The following is a 19,317-nucleotide window of genomic DNA, read 5'->3' as shown; positions in this document are numbered from 1 at the left end:
ACTTAGAATGAGGGCATTAAACGCATCAGGGTTTCTTTGTGAAGGTAACTTCTTTTATTCGTATAGCACCCGGTGTGACACATAAGGAACTCAGCCAGACAGGAAAGTGACTTATATAGGTTCCTGATAAAAGCAACTGATGCATACCCCAACACTCACACTCAGACGGCTGGTGGGAAGCTCATAAAGGTATCTTTCTCTCCTTAGGGTAAGAATCTCCCAAAGTCACATTTGGAACCGACCCAGAGGTTGTCTTTTCTGGGGATGATCCTCGACGCAGAAGTGCAGAGGGTGAATCTTCCGCAGGAAAAGGCATTGGTGATGCAAACAATGGTCCGGGATGTCCTGAAGCCAGCCCGGGTGTCAGTTCATCACTGCATTCGCCTTTTGGGAAAGATGGTGGCCTCTTACAAGGCTCTCCAATACGGGAGGTTCCATGCAAGAAGTTTCCTATGGCGGAGTTTTAACTTGAACGTTTTCTCCTCTTCCTGCAAGCAGGTGTGGATATGGGCCTGAGGTTGGGCTCCGTGAAGGTCCAGATTTCGTCCCTCTCCATCTTCTTCCAGAAAAAATTGTCTGCCCTCCCTGAGGTTGACTTTTTTGAAGGGAGTTCTGCACATCCAACCTCCCTTTGTACCGCCTATGGCGCCTTGGGACCTTAACTTGGTGTTGCAGTTTCTCCAGTTGGATTGGTTTGAGCCTCTACAGGAGGTTGAGGTCAAATTTCTTACTTGGAAGGCGGTCACGTTGTTGGCCTTAGCTTCTGCTAGACGTGTGTTGGAATTGAGGGCTTTGTCCTGTAAAAGTCCTTTCTTGATCTTTTACGAAGATAGAGCTGAGCTCCGGACACGTCAACAGTTTCTTCCGAAGGTTGTGTCGGCATTTCATATCAACCAACCTATTGTGGTGCCAGTAGCTACTGACTCCTCAATTACATCAAAGTCCTTGGAGGTTGTGAGGGCTCTGAAGATATATGTGAAGAGAACTTCTCGTCACAGAAAGTCGGACTCTGTCCTATATGAGCCCAAGAAGATTGGGTGTCCTGCTCCTAAGCAGACTATTTCTCGTTGGATTCGGTTCACTATCCAGCACGCTTATTCTACGGCAGGACTGCCGTATCCAAAATCTGTTAAGGCCCACTCTACTCGTAAGTAAGGGGTGTCTCGGCTTTGCAACTTTGCCGAGCTGCAGCTTGGTCTGATTCGAACACGTTTGCAAAGTTTTACAAGTTCGATACTTTGGCCTCTGAATATTCTGAAGTTCAGTCAATCAGTTCTGCAGGAGCCTCCGTGCACTCCCTCCCGTTCTGAAGAAGTCTGTTCTACTAGGGAAATAGTGTAAGCAGTACATGCTCACTGCTTACCCTGTTCTTTCCCTCTTCATCAGAGTGCTATGTTACAGCCACTGTATGCAGGCAGCCACAGCAGTGATGCCATATACAGTTCCCATTCTGCTATACATTTCATTAAGGATAGAAATTGTGTCCCAAGGAGTATACAAGTACATTATTACATGTACTCGTAACTGTTGCATTCTGTATACAAGGGGCCAATTTATGAACCTGCAGGGTGCACTGAATAAGGTTAGGGTGCTTTTTCATATTTCAAAAATGGGCAGAGTGCTGAAACAGCCTAGCAGGAACATTAGAATGGGCGCGATAACGAGCATCAATTGAATATCACCCCTGCAATCTCCTGTCACCTTAGATGGGAGAACAGGCCGCAATAACAATTGAATAGCGCCCATATTCTGCTGTAGCATGTAATTTACCATTCAGTGGTTTGCATTTGTACTGCAGTACTTATATATAATATGTATTGCCTCGAGCTGCTCTTCTGCCATATCACTTATTCTGGTTACGTCTAAAAATATTTGGTACTTCTGGTCTGTTGATTATGCACCGTTCTCTCTGGTAGATATAGTAGTAGTATTTTTTTGTTTTACATAGTAAATTCCGGATTAAAGCTAACATTTTAGCTTGTATTGGGTAAATTCAGTTATTTTATCGAGCCCACAGCTTCCGTCTCAAGTGACGAGAGCTATTCAATTGTTTGTTTTGCTGTGCTGGACACTGCATTCTCATGCCCAAATGCACTGGGATAAGCTGTGTAAAGTGGCTAAACTTGTTTAAACTTCTGGGTACACTGCTGTTAAGATAGCCAGAAGACTGACTTTAGTCTGAACTCTCCTCACACTACTACTACACACCATGGGAGTCCAGAAACCATTTAATAACTCCTGTCACTTTATACTGGAGTTACAAGTGGCCAAGATTAATTGAATTTCCATCTGCATTCGGCTACATAAGACTGTGCGCAAATACTTTTACAATTGATTTATTTGTGGCTGGTTGGCCAGACTGGCCATCTGGCAAATACCAGAAGGGCTGATGACCTCTTGGGCTGTCCCGGCCACACACACAGCGGGACTGGGAGATCAACGCAGCCTATGTCCACTACTGGAAAACATATAGATTGTGTGTATGTGTGTGTGGGGGGGGGGGGCTGGGGCCCCTGGCTCATATCCCGTCCCCTCAGACTTGCCTACGCCCCCTTGCGCGCACACAAGGACGTGTCGGGGCTGCTTCAAGCCCCAGTCCTGCCCTCCCGGTACCTAATGTTCATTAATGTCATGTACTTTTTATTTAAATGTGTTGTATCAAAAGAAACTATACACATGATATTTCTTTAGTGTGATGTTACGGAGTGCCTGATGCATCTTGGTGTTCTGCATTAGACAAAATGTAAGTAAGCCTACACTGAAATGTGAGGCCTTGGACATGAGATCCTTGCCTATTAATTATTCATTAAAGGTTTCATCAGCGGTTTAGAGAATAAAGTACCTTAATATTATTAATGTTGTATAGGAGCAGCCATTCACTCGATAATAATGGTCATGCATTTCAGCTTACAGTGTAATATTTTGTGACCACCTACATTAGGATGATTCAACTTTTGTGTGTTGAGATGTGATCATCTTTGTAATAATCTTGGTAATACCTTAACCCCATTATGTTAAACACAATGTGTTTGCAGACTATTGTAAGTAACAATATATCTGCAGCGGGGTACACTGGGATTCCACGGGGAATACATCGGGGGTGTAGAGTTGGATCCTGATCCGAGGCACCAACAGGCTAAAGCTTTGACTGTTCCCAGGAGGCACTGCACCGCCTCCTTTATAACCCCGCCTCCGGGCACTGGAGCTCAGTTTGTTAGTTGCTGCCTGCAGAGCAGGTCATTAATAGGTGGGGCTGCCCTAAGCAGCCCTGAAAGAGCTTTTTAAGAATACTTCAGGGGGCGCAGCACTGTTTGTCATTCTGACATTCTGTGCTGTGGCTCCATCACCTTCCCAGCAGCGCTGCATACTGACGCGGCCTGGTACCTGGGTACTTGCAGCGGAGGCGCACCGGTCATCAGGCCCACCACCGCTGACGCTCTCAGGGATCGCGTGGCTGCAGTTCAGGGAGGAGGTAAAAGGGTCCCCCATGTGGGACTTACTGGTAAATTGCGGTCCGCTGGCGTGGACACTACACTGCACAGGGACCCCACTAGATCCACCAGGGCAGGGAGCACAGGTCGGATTTACTAAAATCCGTTTTACATAGACTGCACAGTACCCGGTGGTGAGGACCAGCATAGTGGATAAGGTGCTGACCTGTAGCCCCTCCTCCAGCTCCGGGCGCCATCTACTGCTGGTGTTGCCGCCCTGGAGCTGTATTTCACTCTCCCTCACTCCCTGACAGATATTTTGGCGCCATCTTCACAAATAGCTGAGCTGATCTGATCTCCGGGACTGCTGGGCACGGTCTCCTCTGTAAAGCCGCCTGTCTCATCAGCGCTGTGCATTTACAGACACTTACGTATTCTACATGTCATTTTAGACAGTGTTACGGTCCATACACACTGGGCGTTTTTGCCCAGAATGTATGAACAGCGATGATCGCTGACATCGCTGGGCTGGAAAGCGCTCAGTGCATGCACACTGGCACACTTTCCCCCGCTGCCCAGCGATGTCAGCAGAGGTGAGCGGCTTTCCATAGCAGGACGCTATGGGAAGACGCTCACCCTGCCGTTCATCTACTGATAATACCAGTAGATGAACGGCGGCTGCCAGCGATGAAGCGGGAGCGCGCATCAGCGCTCATTGCTTGCTCATACACACATACACACTGGGCGTCTTTGAGCTGAAAGCAGCTCAAAACACCAAAAGTGAGCTGCTTTCAGCTCAAAATCGCCCAGTGTGTATGGGCCTTTAGTTAAGAACAAGTGTACTGCTATCTGAATATTTAGTACAAGTATTCTGTGATATACATCCAGTATCTACTGTGCATTGTTATAGCTATATTCATAGATATCTATATGTAGTTTTACTAGTCCAGTGTAGTTTGTTTATCTGTAATAACTTCTGCATTGTACCTGTGACTGAGTGTGCCTAGTGCTACACAGTATATACCGTTTGGTATTTTTTAGTGTGTATTTCAGTTACCTCATACCGCTTAAATCCTCTGTTTGTGCCCTGTATTTACGGTCACAACACAGGGCGTTATTTGCAGGTATTGTGTTTGTCTGTCTGGCTATATTGTACTGTTACGCTCTAAGGCTACGTTCCCTATAATGTCTGCCACATGGCGGGAAATCCGCGGACGCTTCTGCATCATGCAGTGCTGGCACCAAGGATTTACCTGAGGGGGAAGTTTTAGCTGATGGTTCAGGCACTGGGTGTAATACACCACCCAGTCAGCCTGTGGCTAATCAGGACCCACCTTGGGCAGCGTTCTCAAGTATGCGGAGTATGCTTGTGACACGTCTTACACACTCTGTGGGACCTCCTGTATCATTGCAGCCACATATTGTCCCTGTAGTTAATCCACCCTGGGCGGACACTCTGTCTACCCAGTTACACAAATTAAATCAATCTTTGGTTAGACAAAAGTCTACCCCACGCCCCTCTGGGGCCAAGGGGTCATCTAAGCGGACCATTTCTTCCTCACAATCCACTAATATTTTGGATAATTCTGATGAGGATCGGGATACACTGATCCGTCATACACTGATACAGTTGCTTCTGATGAGGAATCTACAACCCAGGTTGATGTTCCTGACCTAGTGGAGGCTATTAAGCTGATTCTCCAAATAGATGATGAGATCGAGCCCACTACTGCGTCTAAGAAACCTGATAAGTTCAAACGTCAGAAGGTTACTAAAGTAGTCTTACCACATTCTGACCATTTAATTGACATACGACAGGAATTCTGGTAGTCAATTTTCCCTGTCTAAAAAGATGCTAGCTTGTTCTCCTATCCCTGCGGAGTTGAGCAACAAGTGGGAAACTCCACCGCCAGTGGACTCGCATGTCGCCCGTCTTGTGGTGTCATCTACACTGCCTGTCACCTCACTGAAGGAACCGACGGATAAGCGTGTGGAGGGTTGCCTGAAGTCTATTTACTCTGTTACCGGTGCTGTACATAGACCCACTATGGCAGCCTCTTGGGCTGCAAAAGGAATTGAACCATGGGTTCAGGCAATTGAGGATGAGCTGCCTCAGGATTTTTCTGACACTGCCAGACAATATCTCTTATATTACCACAGCCTCCCACTATATTCAGGAGGCGGCCTCTGAGGCAGGTGTTATGGCGACCAAGGCGTCTACTACATCTATCCTAGCTTGCCGAATTCTGTGGTTGAGGTCCTGGAAGGTGGACCTGGACTCCAAAAATACCTTGGAGGTGCTTTCTTTTAAGGGAGACATCCTATTTGGGGAGGATCTGAACAAGATTGTGACTTACTTGGCGACTGCTAAGACTGCATTGCTCCCAAGTACTAATGCTTCTGCTCCGAAGGCTAAGAGTACCACTTTTTGTTCCTTTCGACCTCCAGGGAAAGCAGAAGGTCAGGCGTACCCAAGACAGGCTCGTGCTTCCAAAACCACTAAGCCAAAACCTAAACAATCCTGTTCCGCCCGTCAGCCTGCTTCCAAACAAGACAAGCCTGCTGCATGACGGGGTGGGCCTTCCCCTAGGGGACCCCAGGGTGGGAGGCTGACTTCTGCCGTTCGCCCAGGCCTGGTTAAAGACCACTTCGGACGCCTGGGTGAGGGACGTTGTCTCTCACGGGTATGCAATCTCTTTCAAGAGACGTCCCCCTCGCCAGTTCTGCTCAACGGTTATACTTTTGTATCCGTTGAAAGTGCAAGCTCTACACTTGCTTGTACAATCCCTCCTGGACACAGGAGTTGTAGTGCCGGTACATCTGTCCCAGAGAGGCAGGGTATACTATTTGACCCTGTTTCTAGTTCCGAAGCAAAATGGGTCCTTCCGGCCTATACTCAACCTCAAATCATTGAACAAATTTGTGAGTGTGTCCAAATTCCTTATGGAAACTCTGCTCTCTATTGTACTGGCCATGGAACCCGAAGACTATATGGTATTCCTGGACATACAGGATGCTTACCTGCACATACCTATTGCCATATTGCATCAGCAATATCTGCAGTTTGCTATTGGCAACTTACAGTATCAATTCCAGGCCCTGCCATTTGAACTGGCCACGGTCCATCGGATCTTCACCAAGGTCATGGCTGTGATGACGGCCCTTCTCCGCTGTCGGGGAATCAAGATCCTGCCATATCTGGACGACTTGCTGATCCTGGCGAACTCCCAAGATGTTCTCCTCAGTCATGTGGAATTGACGGTACAATTCCTAAAAGCCCAAGGGTGGCTCATAAACTGGAAAAAGTCCTCGCTGGTCCCTGCTCGGAGCATGGTGCACCTAGGGGCACTGCTGGATACACACAGCCAGTGATTGTTTCTGTTTCCAGAGAAAGTCCTGAAACTTCAGTACAGGATCAGATGCTTCCTCTCTCTGCGATGCAAGTACTAGGCCTCATGGTGTCGGTGTTCAACATGGTATAGTACTCTCAATTTCATTCCCACCCTGTGCAGAGGTTAATCCTTTCCAAGTGGGACGGCCTGCCTCATCGGATCAGGTCTCAAATGATCTCCTTCACTCCAGAGGTTTGTCTGTCACTGAGCTGGTGGCTACGTTATCAACAGTTGCACAGGGGCCATCCCTTCTGGATCTCCAACTGGGTGCTCCTGACAACGGACGCTAGTCTGCGAGGTTGGGGCGTGGTGTTGGAGCAACACTCTCTCCAGGGACGGTGGACCAGAGAGGAATCTCTCTCCTCCAGATAAACATTCTGGAATTGCGGTCAGTGTTCAATGCGTTGACATTGTCCCTGCCTCTGGTACAGAACAGGCCTGTTCAAGTACAATCAGACAACGCCACCACGGTGGCGTACATAAATCATCAAGGCGGCACTCAAAGCCGCATGGCAATGCTGGAAGTATCAAAGATCCTCCTTTGGGCAGAACGCCATCTGCCGGCAATATCGGCAGTGTTCATTCCCGGAGTCCTCAACTGGGACGCGGATTTTCTCAGTCGTCAGGACGTTCATTCCGGAGAGTGTAGTCTTCATCTGGAAGTCTTTCAACTCCCAAGTGGACAAGTGGGGCCTATCAGATGTAGACCTGATGGCATCTCGACACAATCAAAAGGTTCCGGTCTTCGGATCAAGGACAAGGGATCCTCAAGCAGCGTTCGTGGACACACTGACAATTCCATGGAATTTTCGGCTGCCATACGTGCTCCCTCCAGTGTCACTCCTGCCCTGGATACTATGGAAGTTAAAGCAAGAAAGAGGAATGCTACTTCTAGTCACCCCATCGTGGCCCAGACTGCATTGCTTCTCAGACCTGCAGGGTCTATCAATAGAGCAACCTCTTCTACTTTCTCAACGCCCAGACCTCCTCGTTCAGGGCCCTTGTGTCTATCCAGACCTGGTCAGACTGGCTTTGACGGCGTGGCTCTTGAAGCTTCACTCCTGATGGCCAAGGGATTTTCTAGGGCGGTTATTCAAACTGTTGATGGCCTGCAAACAGGCTTCTGCACAGATTTATAACAGGGTCTGGAACTCTTACTTCACATGGTGTGCTACTAAGAATTATGATGCCTATTCGTTCAGAACTCCCAGGCTTTTGGCTTTTCTGCAACAAGGCCTAGATTTAGGCCTTCGTCTGGCCTCCCTCAAGATTCCTATATCTGACTTGTCGGTGTGGTTTCAGAGAATAATTGTCTATTCCTGACGTTCATACTTTCACTCGGGGTGTTTTACGGATTCAGCCTCCCTATGTCCCTCCTGTGGCTCCGTGGGATCTGTTGTCTTAAATGCCCTACAATAGTCTCCATTTGAACCTCTTGAGTCTGTGGACCTTAAATGCCTTACTCTTAAGGTTGTGTTTCTGCTGGCTATTGCCTCTGCTAGTAGGGTGTCTGACTTGGGCGTTTTGTCCCGTCGTCCACCCTTTTTGATTTTTCACCGTGAACAGGCAGTTCTTCGAACTCACCACTTTAAGTAGATAACCGGGGCATCTTCTTTCCATCTTAACCTAGAGATTGTGGTTCCGGCTTTTATCTCTTCTGGTTTGTCTTCCAAAGAACGGTCCTTGGATGTAGTATGGGCTCTCATAATATCTACGTGGAGAGGACTGCCGCTATCAGGAGGTTCGATACCCTTTTGTAATTTTTGTTTTCACAAATGTGGGTGGCCTGCGAACAAGCAAACCTTGGCCAGATGGATTAGAATGGTGATTGTACAAGCATATGCGCAGGCTGGACTCCCAGCTCCTGCTGGTATCACAGCCCATTCTGCTCTGTCTGTTGGACCTTCTTGGACAGCCCGCCGTGGCGCGTCCGCTGAACAATTGTGCAAGGCTGCTACGTGGTCCTCAGTGAACATGTTATTAGGTTCTGTGCCTTTGATACTGCCGCTTCCCAGGATGCTTCCTTTGGGCGCCAGGTACTTGTGCACGCTACGGTGCGTCCCCTCCCATGATAAACTGCTTTAGGACATCCCCGATGTGTTCCCTGTGGAATCCCAGGGTACCCCGCTGCAGAAAAGGAGATTTTTGGTAGACTTACCATTGTTAAATCTCTTTCTGCGAGGTACACTGGATTCCACAGGGCGCCCACCCGGACGCACTTAGCTTCTTTGTGTTTATATGGCATTAGCCGCTGGTCCCTTCTCTTGTCGTGAGAATGGGGTTCTATGTGACTAACAGCTGTCGTCTCTTTTACCTGCTACTGCATTGGACTGTTAAACGAAACTGAGCTCCAGTGCCCGGAGGTGGGGCTATAGAGGAGGCGGTGCAGTGCATCCTGGGAACAGTCAAAGCTTTAGCCTGTTGGTGCCTCGGATCAGGATCCAACTCTACACCCCCAATGTATTCCCTGTGGAATCCAGTGTACCTTGCAGAAAGAGATTTAACTATGGTAAGTCTACAATAAATCTCCTTATTGAAAACTGAACAATAGTCTGCAATGCTGATTTCACGCCTATCTGAATCATGTTCAAATGTTTGTGTACACCTGCTCCACTTAGTGTATTGGTTGATAAGGACTACAGTATGACTAAAGGTACGCACAGAGTAACTCAGAATTCTCTCACGCTGCGTTCTGTATGACGCACACCAAAGTAGTGCTGTGAGAATAGCACAGGCGATCATGAAGCCTAGTGACCACTAATGTGAGTGGCAGTGTAATGGGAGTGTGCTCATATCATGTTCTGGATCAGCCATAAATAGGGAACTGCACCTTCACTGAAACGTATCTTACGGTTAGTTTCATTTTTTATTGACAGTGCATACAATAATAGAGTTCAGCCTGTGCAGTGAAATCTTTCGATTGGTGGATCAGCTGGGCGGCCGATACTTTGTCCTCGTGTGTAACCAGCATTAGTCGCATGGTGTGTGTGTGTGTAGATGTAGATATTTTACGAGTATTATAATTTATGACTTGGGACAGAGACCGTTCCTCACGAACTTACAGATGTCTCCTCATACAACTAGCCTCAATACGCCGTGTGATAAGAGATGGTTGGCCTGAGTGAGCCACAAGGTTCTTATGCAACACTGTAGCAATGGGCATCTTTTTTGCATTTTTTTTTAACCCAAAAATGCGCCTTAGTCGCAGTGGGACTAAGATGTACCGGGAGACTGCTGATTTTTAAATGCACAACTTGTATGTCTCAGTGCGACGAAGTCTGTACACGGAGCACAACAGAACTTGGTGTGGGAAAAAAAATCTTAGCAGCTGCATCTTAGCACTTTGTATACAGGTTCACTTGCACATAGATATATAAGTGCTGTATATTAGAATTAATCTGCACAGTACTGGTGCGTCCTAGTTGCTTCACACTGCGACTGAGATACATTTTCAGGTAAAAAGACGTGATAGACATTTGGCGATAGAGTTGTGTGTGTCCTGGCGCTCCGGGAGGGCCTTTTGGAGTTACTGCAGCTATAGTATAGGAGGACACAGCTAAAGTTTAATTTCTACAAAGAGAATGTTTACGGCAAGGTTCCTCTGATTGTAGCAGGCGGGTAGCGTGTCTTATGCTGGCCACACATCAAAAGATGATCATTCCAACTAGCCAAATAGTTGAATGGTTAGATAAAAAAATCTGGTAATTTTGGAGAACAAACGACAATCAGCCATTAGCTGCCAAATGCAGGAAAATGTATGAAAATATTCACTCGGACTCTGGGGTCTATTTACTAAGCCTTGTATGGAAATAAAGTCGCTGGAGATAAAGTACCAGCCTATCTGCTCCTGTCATTTTTCAAAGAGCCTGTGGCATAGCAGTTGGGAACCGCTGGTACTTTGGGGGACATTTACTAAGCAGTGATAAGAGCGGAGAAGTGAGCCAGTGGAGAAGTGGCCCCATCAACCAATTAGCAGCTCTGTATAATTTTGTAGTATGCAAATTATAGATGTTACTTCAGTGCTGATTGGTTGCCATGGGCACTTCTCCACTGGCTCACTTCTCCACTGGCTCACTTCTCCGCTCTTATCACATCTTAGTATATGTCCCCATTTAGGGCATATTCAATTGAAGTCTGATCCATTCCGACATTCATTTTTCGGAATGGATCCAACCTGGTCTATTCAATGTCATCTCAATTCGACTTTTAAAGTCGAATTGAGATGCGGGAGCTGAGACAGGAGAGCCGCGGGCAGACGTAGCGCTGCTCTCCCCCGCCTGCCCGCGGCTCTCCCCCCCCCCCCCCCCCCCGCCCCATCTCTCCTCCCCCCCATCTCTCCTCCCCCCCATCTCTCCCCCCCCCCCATCTCTCCCCCCCCCCCATCTCTCTTCCCCCCCCCCCATCTCTCTCCCCCCCCCCCCCCCCCATCTCTCCCCCCCCCCCCCCCCCCCATCTCTCCCCCCCATCTCTCCCCCCCCATCTCTCTGCCTCTACCCGTCCCTTCTCTCCCCGTCCCCGCATCACAGCCGCCGCTCATGGCAGCGTCCACCCGGCTCCAGCAAGTGGGGTCTCGCTTGCTGGAGCCGGGTGGACGCTGCTGTGAGCGGTGGCTGTGACATCCTCCGGCGCTGCTCTGCCCATCTGGCTGCCCGCAGCTCTCCCCATCTCTGATAACGCATCTCACTTCGACCTTTTTTAAAGTTGAATTGAGATGGTCGAAAAGGGGTTTTGGCCCCGTTTTCTACACAAGCACGTGGATCGGCAGCTATTGCGCTGATCCACGTGCTTTTCGACAAGTCGAATTCCTCGACTTGTCGAATAATTTGTGGTTAGATTGAACAGGTCGGAATCCCTTCCGACCTAAAAGTCGAAAACTGCCGTGTTTTAGACAGACGGCAGCTTTCGACTTCAATTTAATATACCACCTTATCTCCAGCGACTTTATCTCCATCTAAGGCTTAGTAAATAGACCCCTGTGTTGGCTAAATGAAACTAATTTAGTGAACGTTTCTGAATGTCTGTGGTCTGTTCTCCGGCGTTTGGGAGAAAACAGCCAATTGTCATTCGCTCTCATCCTTTACCAGATCTCGACAGCTTTATGGTCATTATCCCATTACAGCTGGATTAAATATTCTGCTAGTGTTACAAGATTAATTCAGCCTGTTGTGTTAGGGTGGGTACACAGTAGAACGGGTGGTAGTCATGTGACCGCCGGTCGGCTGACCGACAGTCACATGACTTCCTCCGTGAGCCCGACGGCTCACTATCCCGATGGTCGGCATGCCGACCATCAGGGACTATTTCCACTTGTGGGTGTCCACGACACCCATAGAGTGGGAATAGAACCCGTGGCGACCGCAGGTCGCCACCGAGCCCGCAGCGTGGCGAGCGCAGCGAGCCCGCAAGGGGATTGCTGCACTCGCCCTTCCCCGCCGGGATCCCGGCGTCGGTCAGGAGACCGCCGGTCACCCGTACTACACCCCAGTAGAACGATATCTGGATAATTTGCCATATTGGAACGACAAATTGTCTACATTGTCTAGACTGTATGCACAATTGGTCACTCATGAATGCAACATCTTCAGGCCAGCCATGCTGCGCAGCCTATCAGGCGATGTATGCGGTACTGTGCAGTGTAAAGGAGGACCGAAGAAGGTATCGTTATATTATTCATTACATTGTGTAGTGTGTACAGCCAGTCTTGCATGGTCTGGGCCGAAGGGAATTTGGCCTGACCATCCGAACGATTGGCCATTACTCTAGTATGTGCCCAACCTTTTTGAGATAATTCGGGATAGACCACCAGTCTTAGTGTTATGTTTCACTGACCCATCTAATGGACAACTGTAAATTTATGTATTAATAAAATAAATAATTCTACAGAAGTGTTAATACTCTTGTGGCCTTTATAATTTCCGAGAACATCTTTCTCTTCAAGCGTTACTTAATGATCTGGCCACGAAGCATGTATTTTAAAACAAGAGGCCTTAGTGATGACATTCTTAGATGATGTGATATGCCATTATATTTCAGCGGTAACCATACAGCTGAAGATAGATTAGTAAGCCTTGTCCTCAGAGACTGCTATTGGAATTATAGAGAGTAAAGGTGGGTACACACTAGGCGATGTGCACAGCCGACGGCGAGGGTCATTAATGACCTGCGGGGCCGCACATCGCTTAGCGGCTGCAGCAAACACACTGGCCAATATACTAAACAACATCGATCAAGAAGGGTGAAAATGAGCAATGTTGTTTACTTTCTCTTCAAGTGTGTGTGCACCTTCACTCTTTATTTTACTTTGTAAAACTTTTTGTTTGTTTTTATAGTATCAAATCATATTTGTCAGCTGGTGTGTGTGTGGTCACTGATTTCTTAATTTAATTTTACAGGAACCCAGAAGCCACATAGTTGACACCATGGGTATTAATCAGAAAATAGACTTCTCTGACCCTCTATCACAGCCAAATTTGGATGAAATAAAGGATCAAATCAAGCGTGAAATTAGAAAAGAACTTAAAATCAAAGAAGGAGCAGAAAACCTTCGGAAGGTTACCACGGACAAAAAGAATTTGGCTTATGTTGATAATATTTTGAAAAAGTCAAATAAGAAACTTGAAGAACTACACAACAGTCTGCAAGAGTTGAATGCACATATCGTTGTACGAGAAGCAGAAGATCTACCAGGTACATTATGACATTGTATTGTTGGCGGTGTTGGCATTTTGATTCTTAAAGCTGCTCCATCACCTACAGAAAATACAGTATACAGTACATGTGGAGTGTGGGAAGCATGTAAGTGAATGGACCTACAGCTCTCACAAACCTACAAAGTAGCAAGAGGGAAGACAGCCTTAGTTTTCTCCTTAGGTAAAGTTCTCATAAACAAGAAGCATTGCTGAGGTCCGGGCAGAATGTTCTTTTGCTACAGTGGTTGGTCTTTGTACATTCAAGCCAGTTTTGGTTAACATACAACATATAAGGAAACTTATGACAAATCACTCAAGACAAGTCCGGTAGCAGATACCAGTATAACAGCGATACTGTCTCTAATTTCAAATGGAGAGCATGAAAGATTTTATTAGGTTTGTTCTACTGGTGCAGGAGAGCTACAGCAGTGCTTCTCAACCTCAGATCCTCAAGTACCCCCAACTGTTCATGTTTTCCAGGTCACCTAGCCGGTGCACAGGTGTATTCATTACTCACTGACACATTTTAAAAGACCCACAGGTGGAGCAAATTCTTTCACTTGCAATCCTGTGAGGATACCTGGAAAACAGGGGGATATCCAATTAGTGCCTGTAATTTACCGGGGCTAATTGTCCCGCCGGGGGCTATTCTATTACCCCCGATAAGCCAGCACGAGCAGTGGCTTTTCGAGGGTTACCTGAAGCTGCAGCGGGTGCCGGCTCCTGACAGCGCCCGGTGCAGTGCTGCTCCTCCGGCTCCCCCAGTCACATGGCTGCTCCCCCGTCATGTGACCGGGGGCGGAGGAGAGGGGGGGTGCGGTCCTGGCGCTGCCCCGGCTTCTCTGCTGGGGGTCACTGCGCCGAGGACAGCTTCCGGATGCCTGCAGTACCAGCCTGCTGCAGTGGGCATGGGACGCTGCAGGTTGTCCCGCTCATCTGGGATTTTGTTTCGCGAAACCAAATCCTCAGAAACAGCCACGTTTTCGTGCGACCTTTGGTGAGGACCTAAACGTCGCTGCTGCTTTACTTTGCACTGAAATGCTGCTCTAAATAAAAGTGGATGAATTTGAAGACTGGTGAGTGCTCCTGACTTGTTTGGCTATAGTGGAAGTGATTTCAACGGTGGACTTGCTTATTCCAGGATTGTCACCCCAGCGATTGCTCTTTTGAATAAGTATGGATATGTATGCAATGATCTTCATTATATATATATATATATATATATATATATATATATATATATATATATATATATATATATACATACACACACACACACACACACACACACACACACACACACACACACGTTGAGTATCCCATATCCAAATATTCCGAAACACAGAATTTTCTGAATGAGAGTGAGATAGTTAAACCTTTGTTTTCTGATGCTCAGTGTACACAAACTTTGTTTAATACACAGTTAATAAAAATATTGTATTAAATGACCTTCAAGATGTGTATAAGGTGTATAAGAAACATAAATGATTTGTGTGACTGTACACACACTTTGTTTAATGCACAAAGTCATTAAAAATATTGGCTGTGTATATGATACATAAATGCATTGTGTGCTCAGACTTAGGTCCCATCACCATGATATTTCATTATGGTATGCAATTATTCCAAAATACGGAAAAAAACGATATCCAAAATACGTCTGGTCCCAAGCATTTTGGATAAGGGATACTCAACCTGTATCTCCTATATATTTGCCTTGTGACTCTGTGCCTGCAGTTCTAACGCTGGGTGGAGTCACAGGGCTGGGTGGAGTTAGCAGCTCCTGCCTTGTCCCAGCAGACCACTAGCAGAACGGGAGCAGCAGCCACACAATCCCCCCCACCATCCCCAGCCACAAGCCACCAGGGGACGGACCCACCACAGTGCCAGGTAACCATGGCCACCCACACCCCAATGCCACCCGCAGCACATACCCCCAAACCCCCCTCCACCAGCTCCCACATGCAGCCACTGACGGCCCAGACCCGACGCATAACGGATCAGCACACACACCCGCTAACCCCACAGCACCGATCCCACCCGTCGCACAAGCCCGCCATCTCCCAGACTCTCACACCCTTCCGCAGCACAAACACAGTGGCCGGGCCGCACCGCAGCCGACCAGACAGCCGCAGGCCGCACCACCCCTCTCGCCCTCCGCACACCCCCAGCACCAGCTCCCGCACTGCAGCCGCGCCTGGTCCCGCCAGTTACGGCGCAGCATCACCCGCGCCTGACTGCTGCCTCCCCGTCCGTCTCCTGCGCCACCCGTCCCTCCTAATATGTATGGCGGCTTCATAGGCCTCCCGCCGCCGCGTACATACACCCGCCGCCTCCTCCGCACACCTAAGACAACGCTGCCTCCCACCATCCCCAGAGACCCGGACTGCACACCACAGGGACTGGCCTGCCGGCTGCACAAGCCTGAGATGCGGGACAGCACACCTGGTACTGTGGACGCTGCCCCAACCTCACAGGTGAGAGAGAGTACATAGGTAGCACCGCGTCTCTGCGTTCCCCTCTCTGCCGCCCAGCCTCTTTGCGTCCCCTCCCTGCTGACCCAAATCTCTGCGTCCCCTCCCTGCTGACCCGCGTCTCTCTATCCCCTCCCTGCCGCCCCGCCTCTCTGCGTCCCCTCCCTGCCGCCCGCCTCTCTGCGTCCCCTCCCTGCCGCCCCGCCTCTCTGCGTCCCCTCCCTGCCGCCCCGCCTCTCTGCATCCTCTCCCTGCCGCACCGCATCTCTGCGTCCCCTCCCTGCCGCCCCGCGTCTCTGCGTTCCCTCCCTGCTACCCCGCCTCTCTTTATCCCCTCCCTGCCGCCCCGCCTCTCTGCGTCCCCCTCCCTGCCGTCCCGCGTCTCTGCGTCCCTCTCCCTGCCGCCCCGCCTCTCTGCATCCCCTCCCTGCCGCTCCACCTCTCTGCATCCCCTCCCTGCCGCACCGCATCTCTGCGTCCCCTCCCTGACGCCCCACGTCTCTGCCTCCCCTCCCTGCCAACCCGCCTCTCTGCATCCCCTCCCTACCGCCCCGCATCTGTGTCCCCTCCCTGCCACCTTGCCTCTCTGCATCCCCTCCCTACCGCCCGCATCTCTGCGTCCTGCGTCTCTGCATCCCCTCCCTGCCGCCCCGTCTCTCTGCATCCCCTCCCTGCCACCTGCATCTCTGCATCCCCCTCCTTGCGTCTCTGCGTCCCCCTCCCTGCCGCTCTGCGTCCCCCTCTCTGCCGCCCCGCGTGTCTGCGTCCCCTCTCTGCCGCCCCGCGTGTCTGCGTCCCCTCTCTGCCGCGTCCCCTCTCTGCCGCGTCCCCTCTCTGCCGCCCCGCCTCTCTGCGTCCCCTCCCTGCCGCCCCGCCTCTCTGCGTCCCCTCCCTGCCACCCAGCCTCTCTGCATCCCCTCCCTACCGCCAGCATCTCTGCCTCCCGCTTCTCTGCATCCCCTCCCTGCGTCTCTGCGTCCCCTGCCTGCCGCTCTGAGTCTTTGCGTCCCCTCCTTGCGTCTCTGCGTCCCCTCCTTGCGTCTCTGCGTCCCCTCCTTGCGTCTCTGCGTCCCCTCCTTGCGTCTCTGCGTCCCCTCCTTGCGTCTCTGCGTCCCCTCCTTGCGTCTCTGCGTCCCCGCCCTGCGTCTCTGGGACCCCGCCCTGTGTCTCTGCGTCCCCGTCCTGCGTCCCCTCCCTGCCGCCCCGCGTCTCTGCGTCCCCTCCCTGCCGCCCCGCGCCTCTGCGTCCCCTCCCTGCCGCCCCGCGCCTCTGCGTCCCCTCCCTGCCGCCCCGCGTCTCTGCGTCCCCTCCCTGCTGCCCCGCGTCTCTGCATCACCTTGCAGACGTGGACACACAGTAACGGCAACACGCCGCACGCACCACGGCCGCACAGACCGCTGCCCGCCCGCCCCACAACCTCTCTCATACACCCAGCCCACACTGTACCGCCACACGCCGTCAGCACAACGCCGCAACCCCCTCCATTTCCACATCCCCGTCACCCGCACCTGTCTGTGTGCAGGCGCCCAGCCTCACGCCACTCCTGCCCCCAGCTCCACATAAGTCGCTCCCCTACCCGCAGCTCTCCAGGCGCCATGCTGCTGGGGGAGTGCTCAGTGTCAGTGCCAGGCACCAGCATTAGGCAGCTGCCTATGGGCACCTGCCAAGCTCCCACTTCACTAACTTTTTACTGGACTGGGATCGGAGGAGGCTCCGGCGGGGCACCAGAGCACGCTGCAGCTGTGTGGGGCAGGGACGGCCTCGGGGGATGCCGGTCCACTGTCCACCTGACGGAGGCGCCGGGGAGCGGAAGAGTCTGCGCCGCCGACCCCAACGTGCTGCTGTGTGAGGAGGTGACTCTCTCAGGGCCTTCTGTGGATAACGACACCGAGGAGCGGAGGAGGTGGTGCCGGCGGTGTCCAGCATACTGCAGCTGTGTGGGGAAGTGACAGGCCATGGGAATGCCGGGGCCCAGCCACAAGTGGTGAGTGCAGTCGCTGTGTCTGTATATGTCCATGCTGTACAGACCAGTATCATGCTGTGTGTATAGGACCCCGTCCCCCACCCACTGCTACCCACCACAACTGCGCCTCCACCACCGCAGCACTTCCAGACCCCCCGCCCCCATCTGCCAAACCACCCCACCTGCCTCTCTCCCACCCGCACCACCCATGCTTCTCCCACCCCACACGGCACCTCCCAAACCCTACCCCACCAGCAGCACCCCCCCCCCCTCCCCCACCCGTGGCATCCACGCACACCCACAACTTCGCCTCCACCACCAACGGCACTTCCAGACCCCCATCCATCCGCCACATCACCACGCCTGCCGCTCTTCCACCCGACACCACCTCCCAACCCCCTACCCAACCAGCAGCACCCCACCTCCACTACCCGTGTCATCCACGCACCCCCACTCCTGCTACTCCACCACCCGCGGCTACTTCCAGACCCCCTCCCCCATCTGCCAAACCAACGCAACTGCTCCTCTTCCACCCGTACCACCCATGCTTCCCCCCCCCCCCCCCCCCACACGGCACCTCCCTACCCCACCTGCAGCACCCCCATCAACCCCCTTCCACCCGTAGCATCTACAGACACCCTCCCACCAAACAACCGCAAACCCCGCACCCCTCCCTTCCCCACCCGTGCCGCCCACCCCTCCCCCACCCTCGGAACACCCACAACTGCCCCTCCCCTACCACCATCGGACCCCGTCCCCCACCCCACCGCACCTGCCCCTCTCCCACCTGCACCACCCATGCTTCCCCCCCCCCCCCCCACATGGCACCTCCCAACCCCACACCTGCAGCATCCACTCACTCCCGCACCTGCCCCTCCACCACCCGCAGCCCCCTCACCCATCCGCACACCCCCTCACTGCATCAAACCCCCTACACCCGTACCATCTACAGACAACCCTCCCCCACACCGCAGCAACCTCCGCAACTGTCCCTTCCCCACCCGCAACCCCCCGCCCTTCCCCCACCCATAGCACCTCCGGACCCCACTCCCCCGCCCAACCCCACCCGCAGCACCTCCCAACTCCCTTCCCCATTTCGCCCCTCCACCTGTAGCATCAACAGACACTCTCCCCCATCCACGGTCCCTCACACACCCGCTACATTCTCTACATCGGGCCTTGCAGCCGCTGTTCATGCCGTAGCAAGAGGCAAAGCCCCCACCACCATCCGCTGCCCTTACATTGCGCAATATTTTACCTCTAACAACAGTAGGAATGCAGGTAATACTCCATATAATCATATATTTCAACCACACAAAGACGTGCAGGGGTGAAGGGGGCGTAGCCCCCTACGACGGTGTGAAGAGC

At 51.4% G+C, this 19,317-nt stretch overlaps 1 protein-coding gene across 5 annotated transcripts in view; it reads left to right on the top strand.

Moving 5' to 3' along the window:
- The window catches only part of PKN2 (protein kinase N2), a 308,544-nt gene that overhangs the window by 144,713 nt on the left and 144,514 nt on the right, over positions 1–19,317 (top strand). For all 5 annotated transcript variants that reach the window (XM_063939946.1, XM_063939945.1, XM_063939944.1 and 2 more), the window contains one exon: positions 13,216–13,510. In XM_063939946.1, coding sequence (XP_063796016.1) covers positions 13,216–13,510 — 295 coding nt within the window. The remainder of the gene's footprint in view (positions 1–13,215; positions 13,511–19,317) is intronic.

This window comes from Pseudophryne corroboree, chromosome 9, assembly GCF_028390025.1.
Source record: "Pseudophryne corroboree isolate aPseCor3 chromosome 9, aPseCor3.hap2, whole genome shotgun sequence".
Taxonomy (NCBI): Eukaryota; Metazoa; Chordata; class Amphibia; order Anura; family Myobatrachidae; genus Pseudophryne; species Pseudophryne corroboree.
This window is presented reverse-complemented; position numbering and strand designations above follow the sequence as displayed.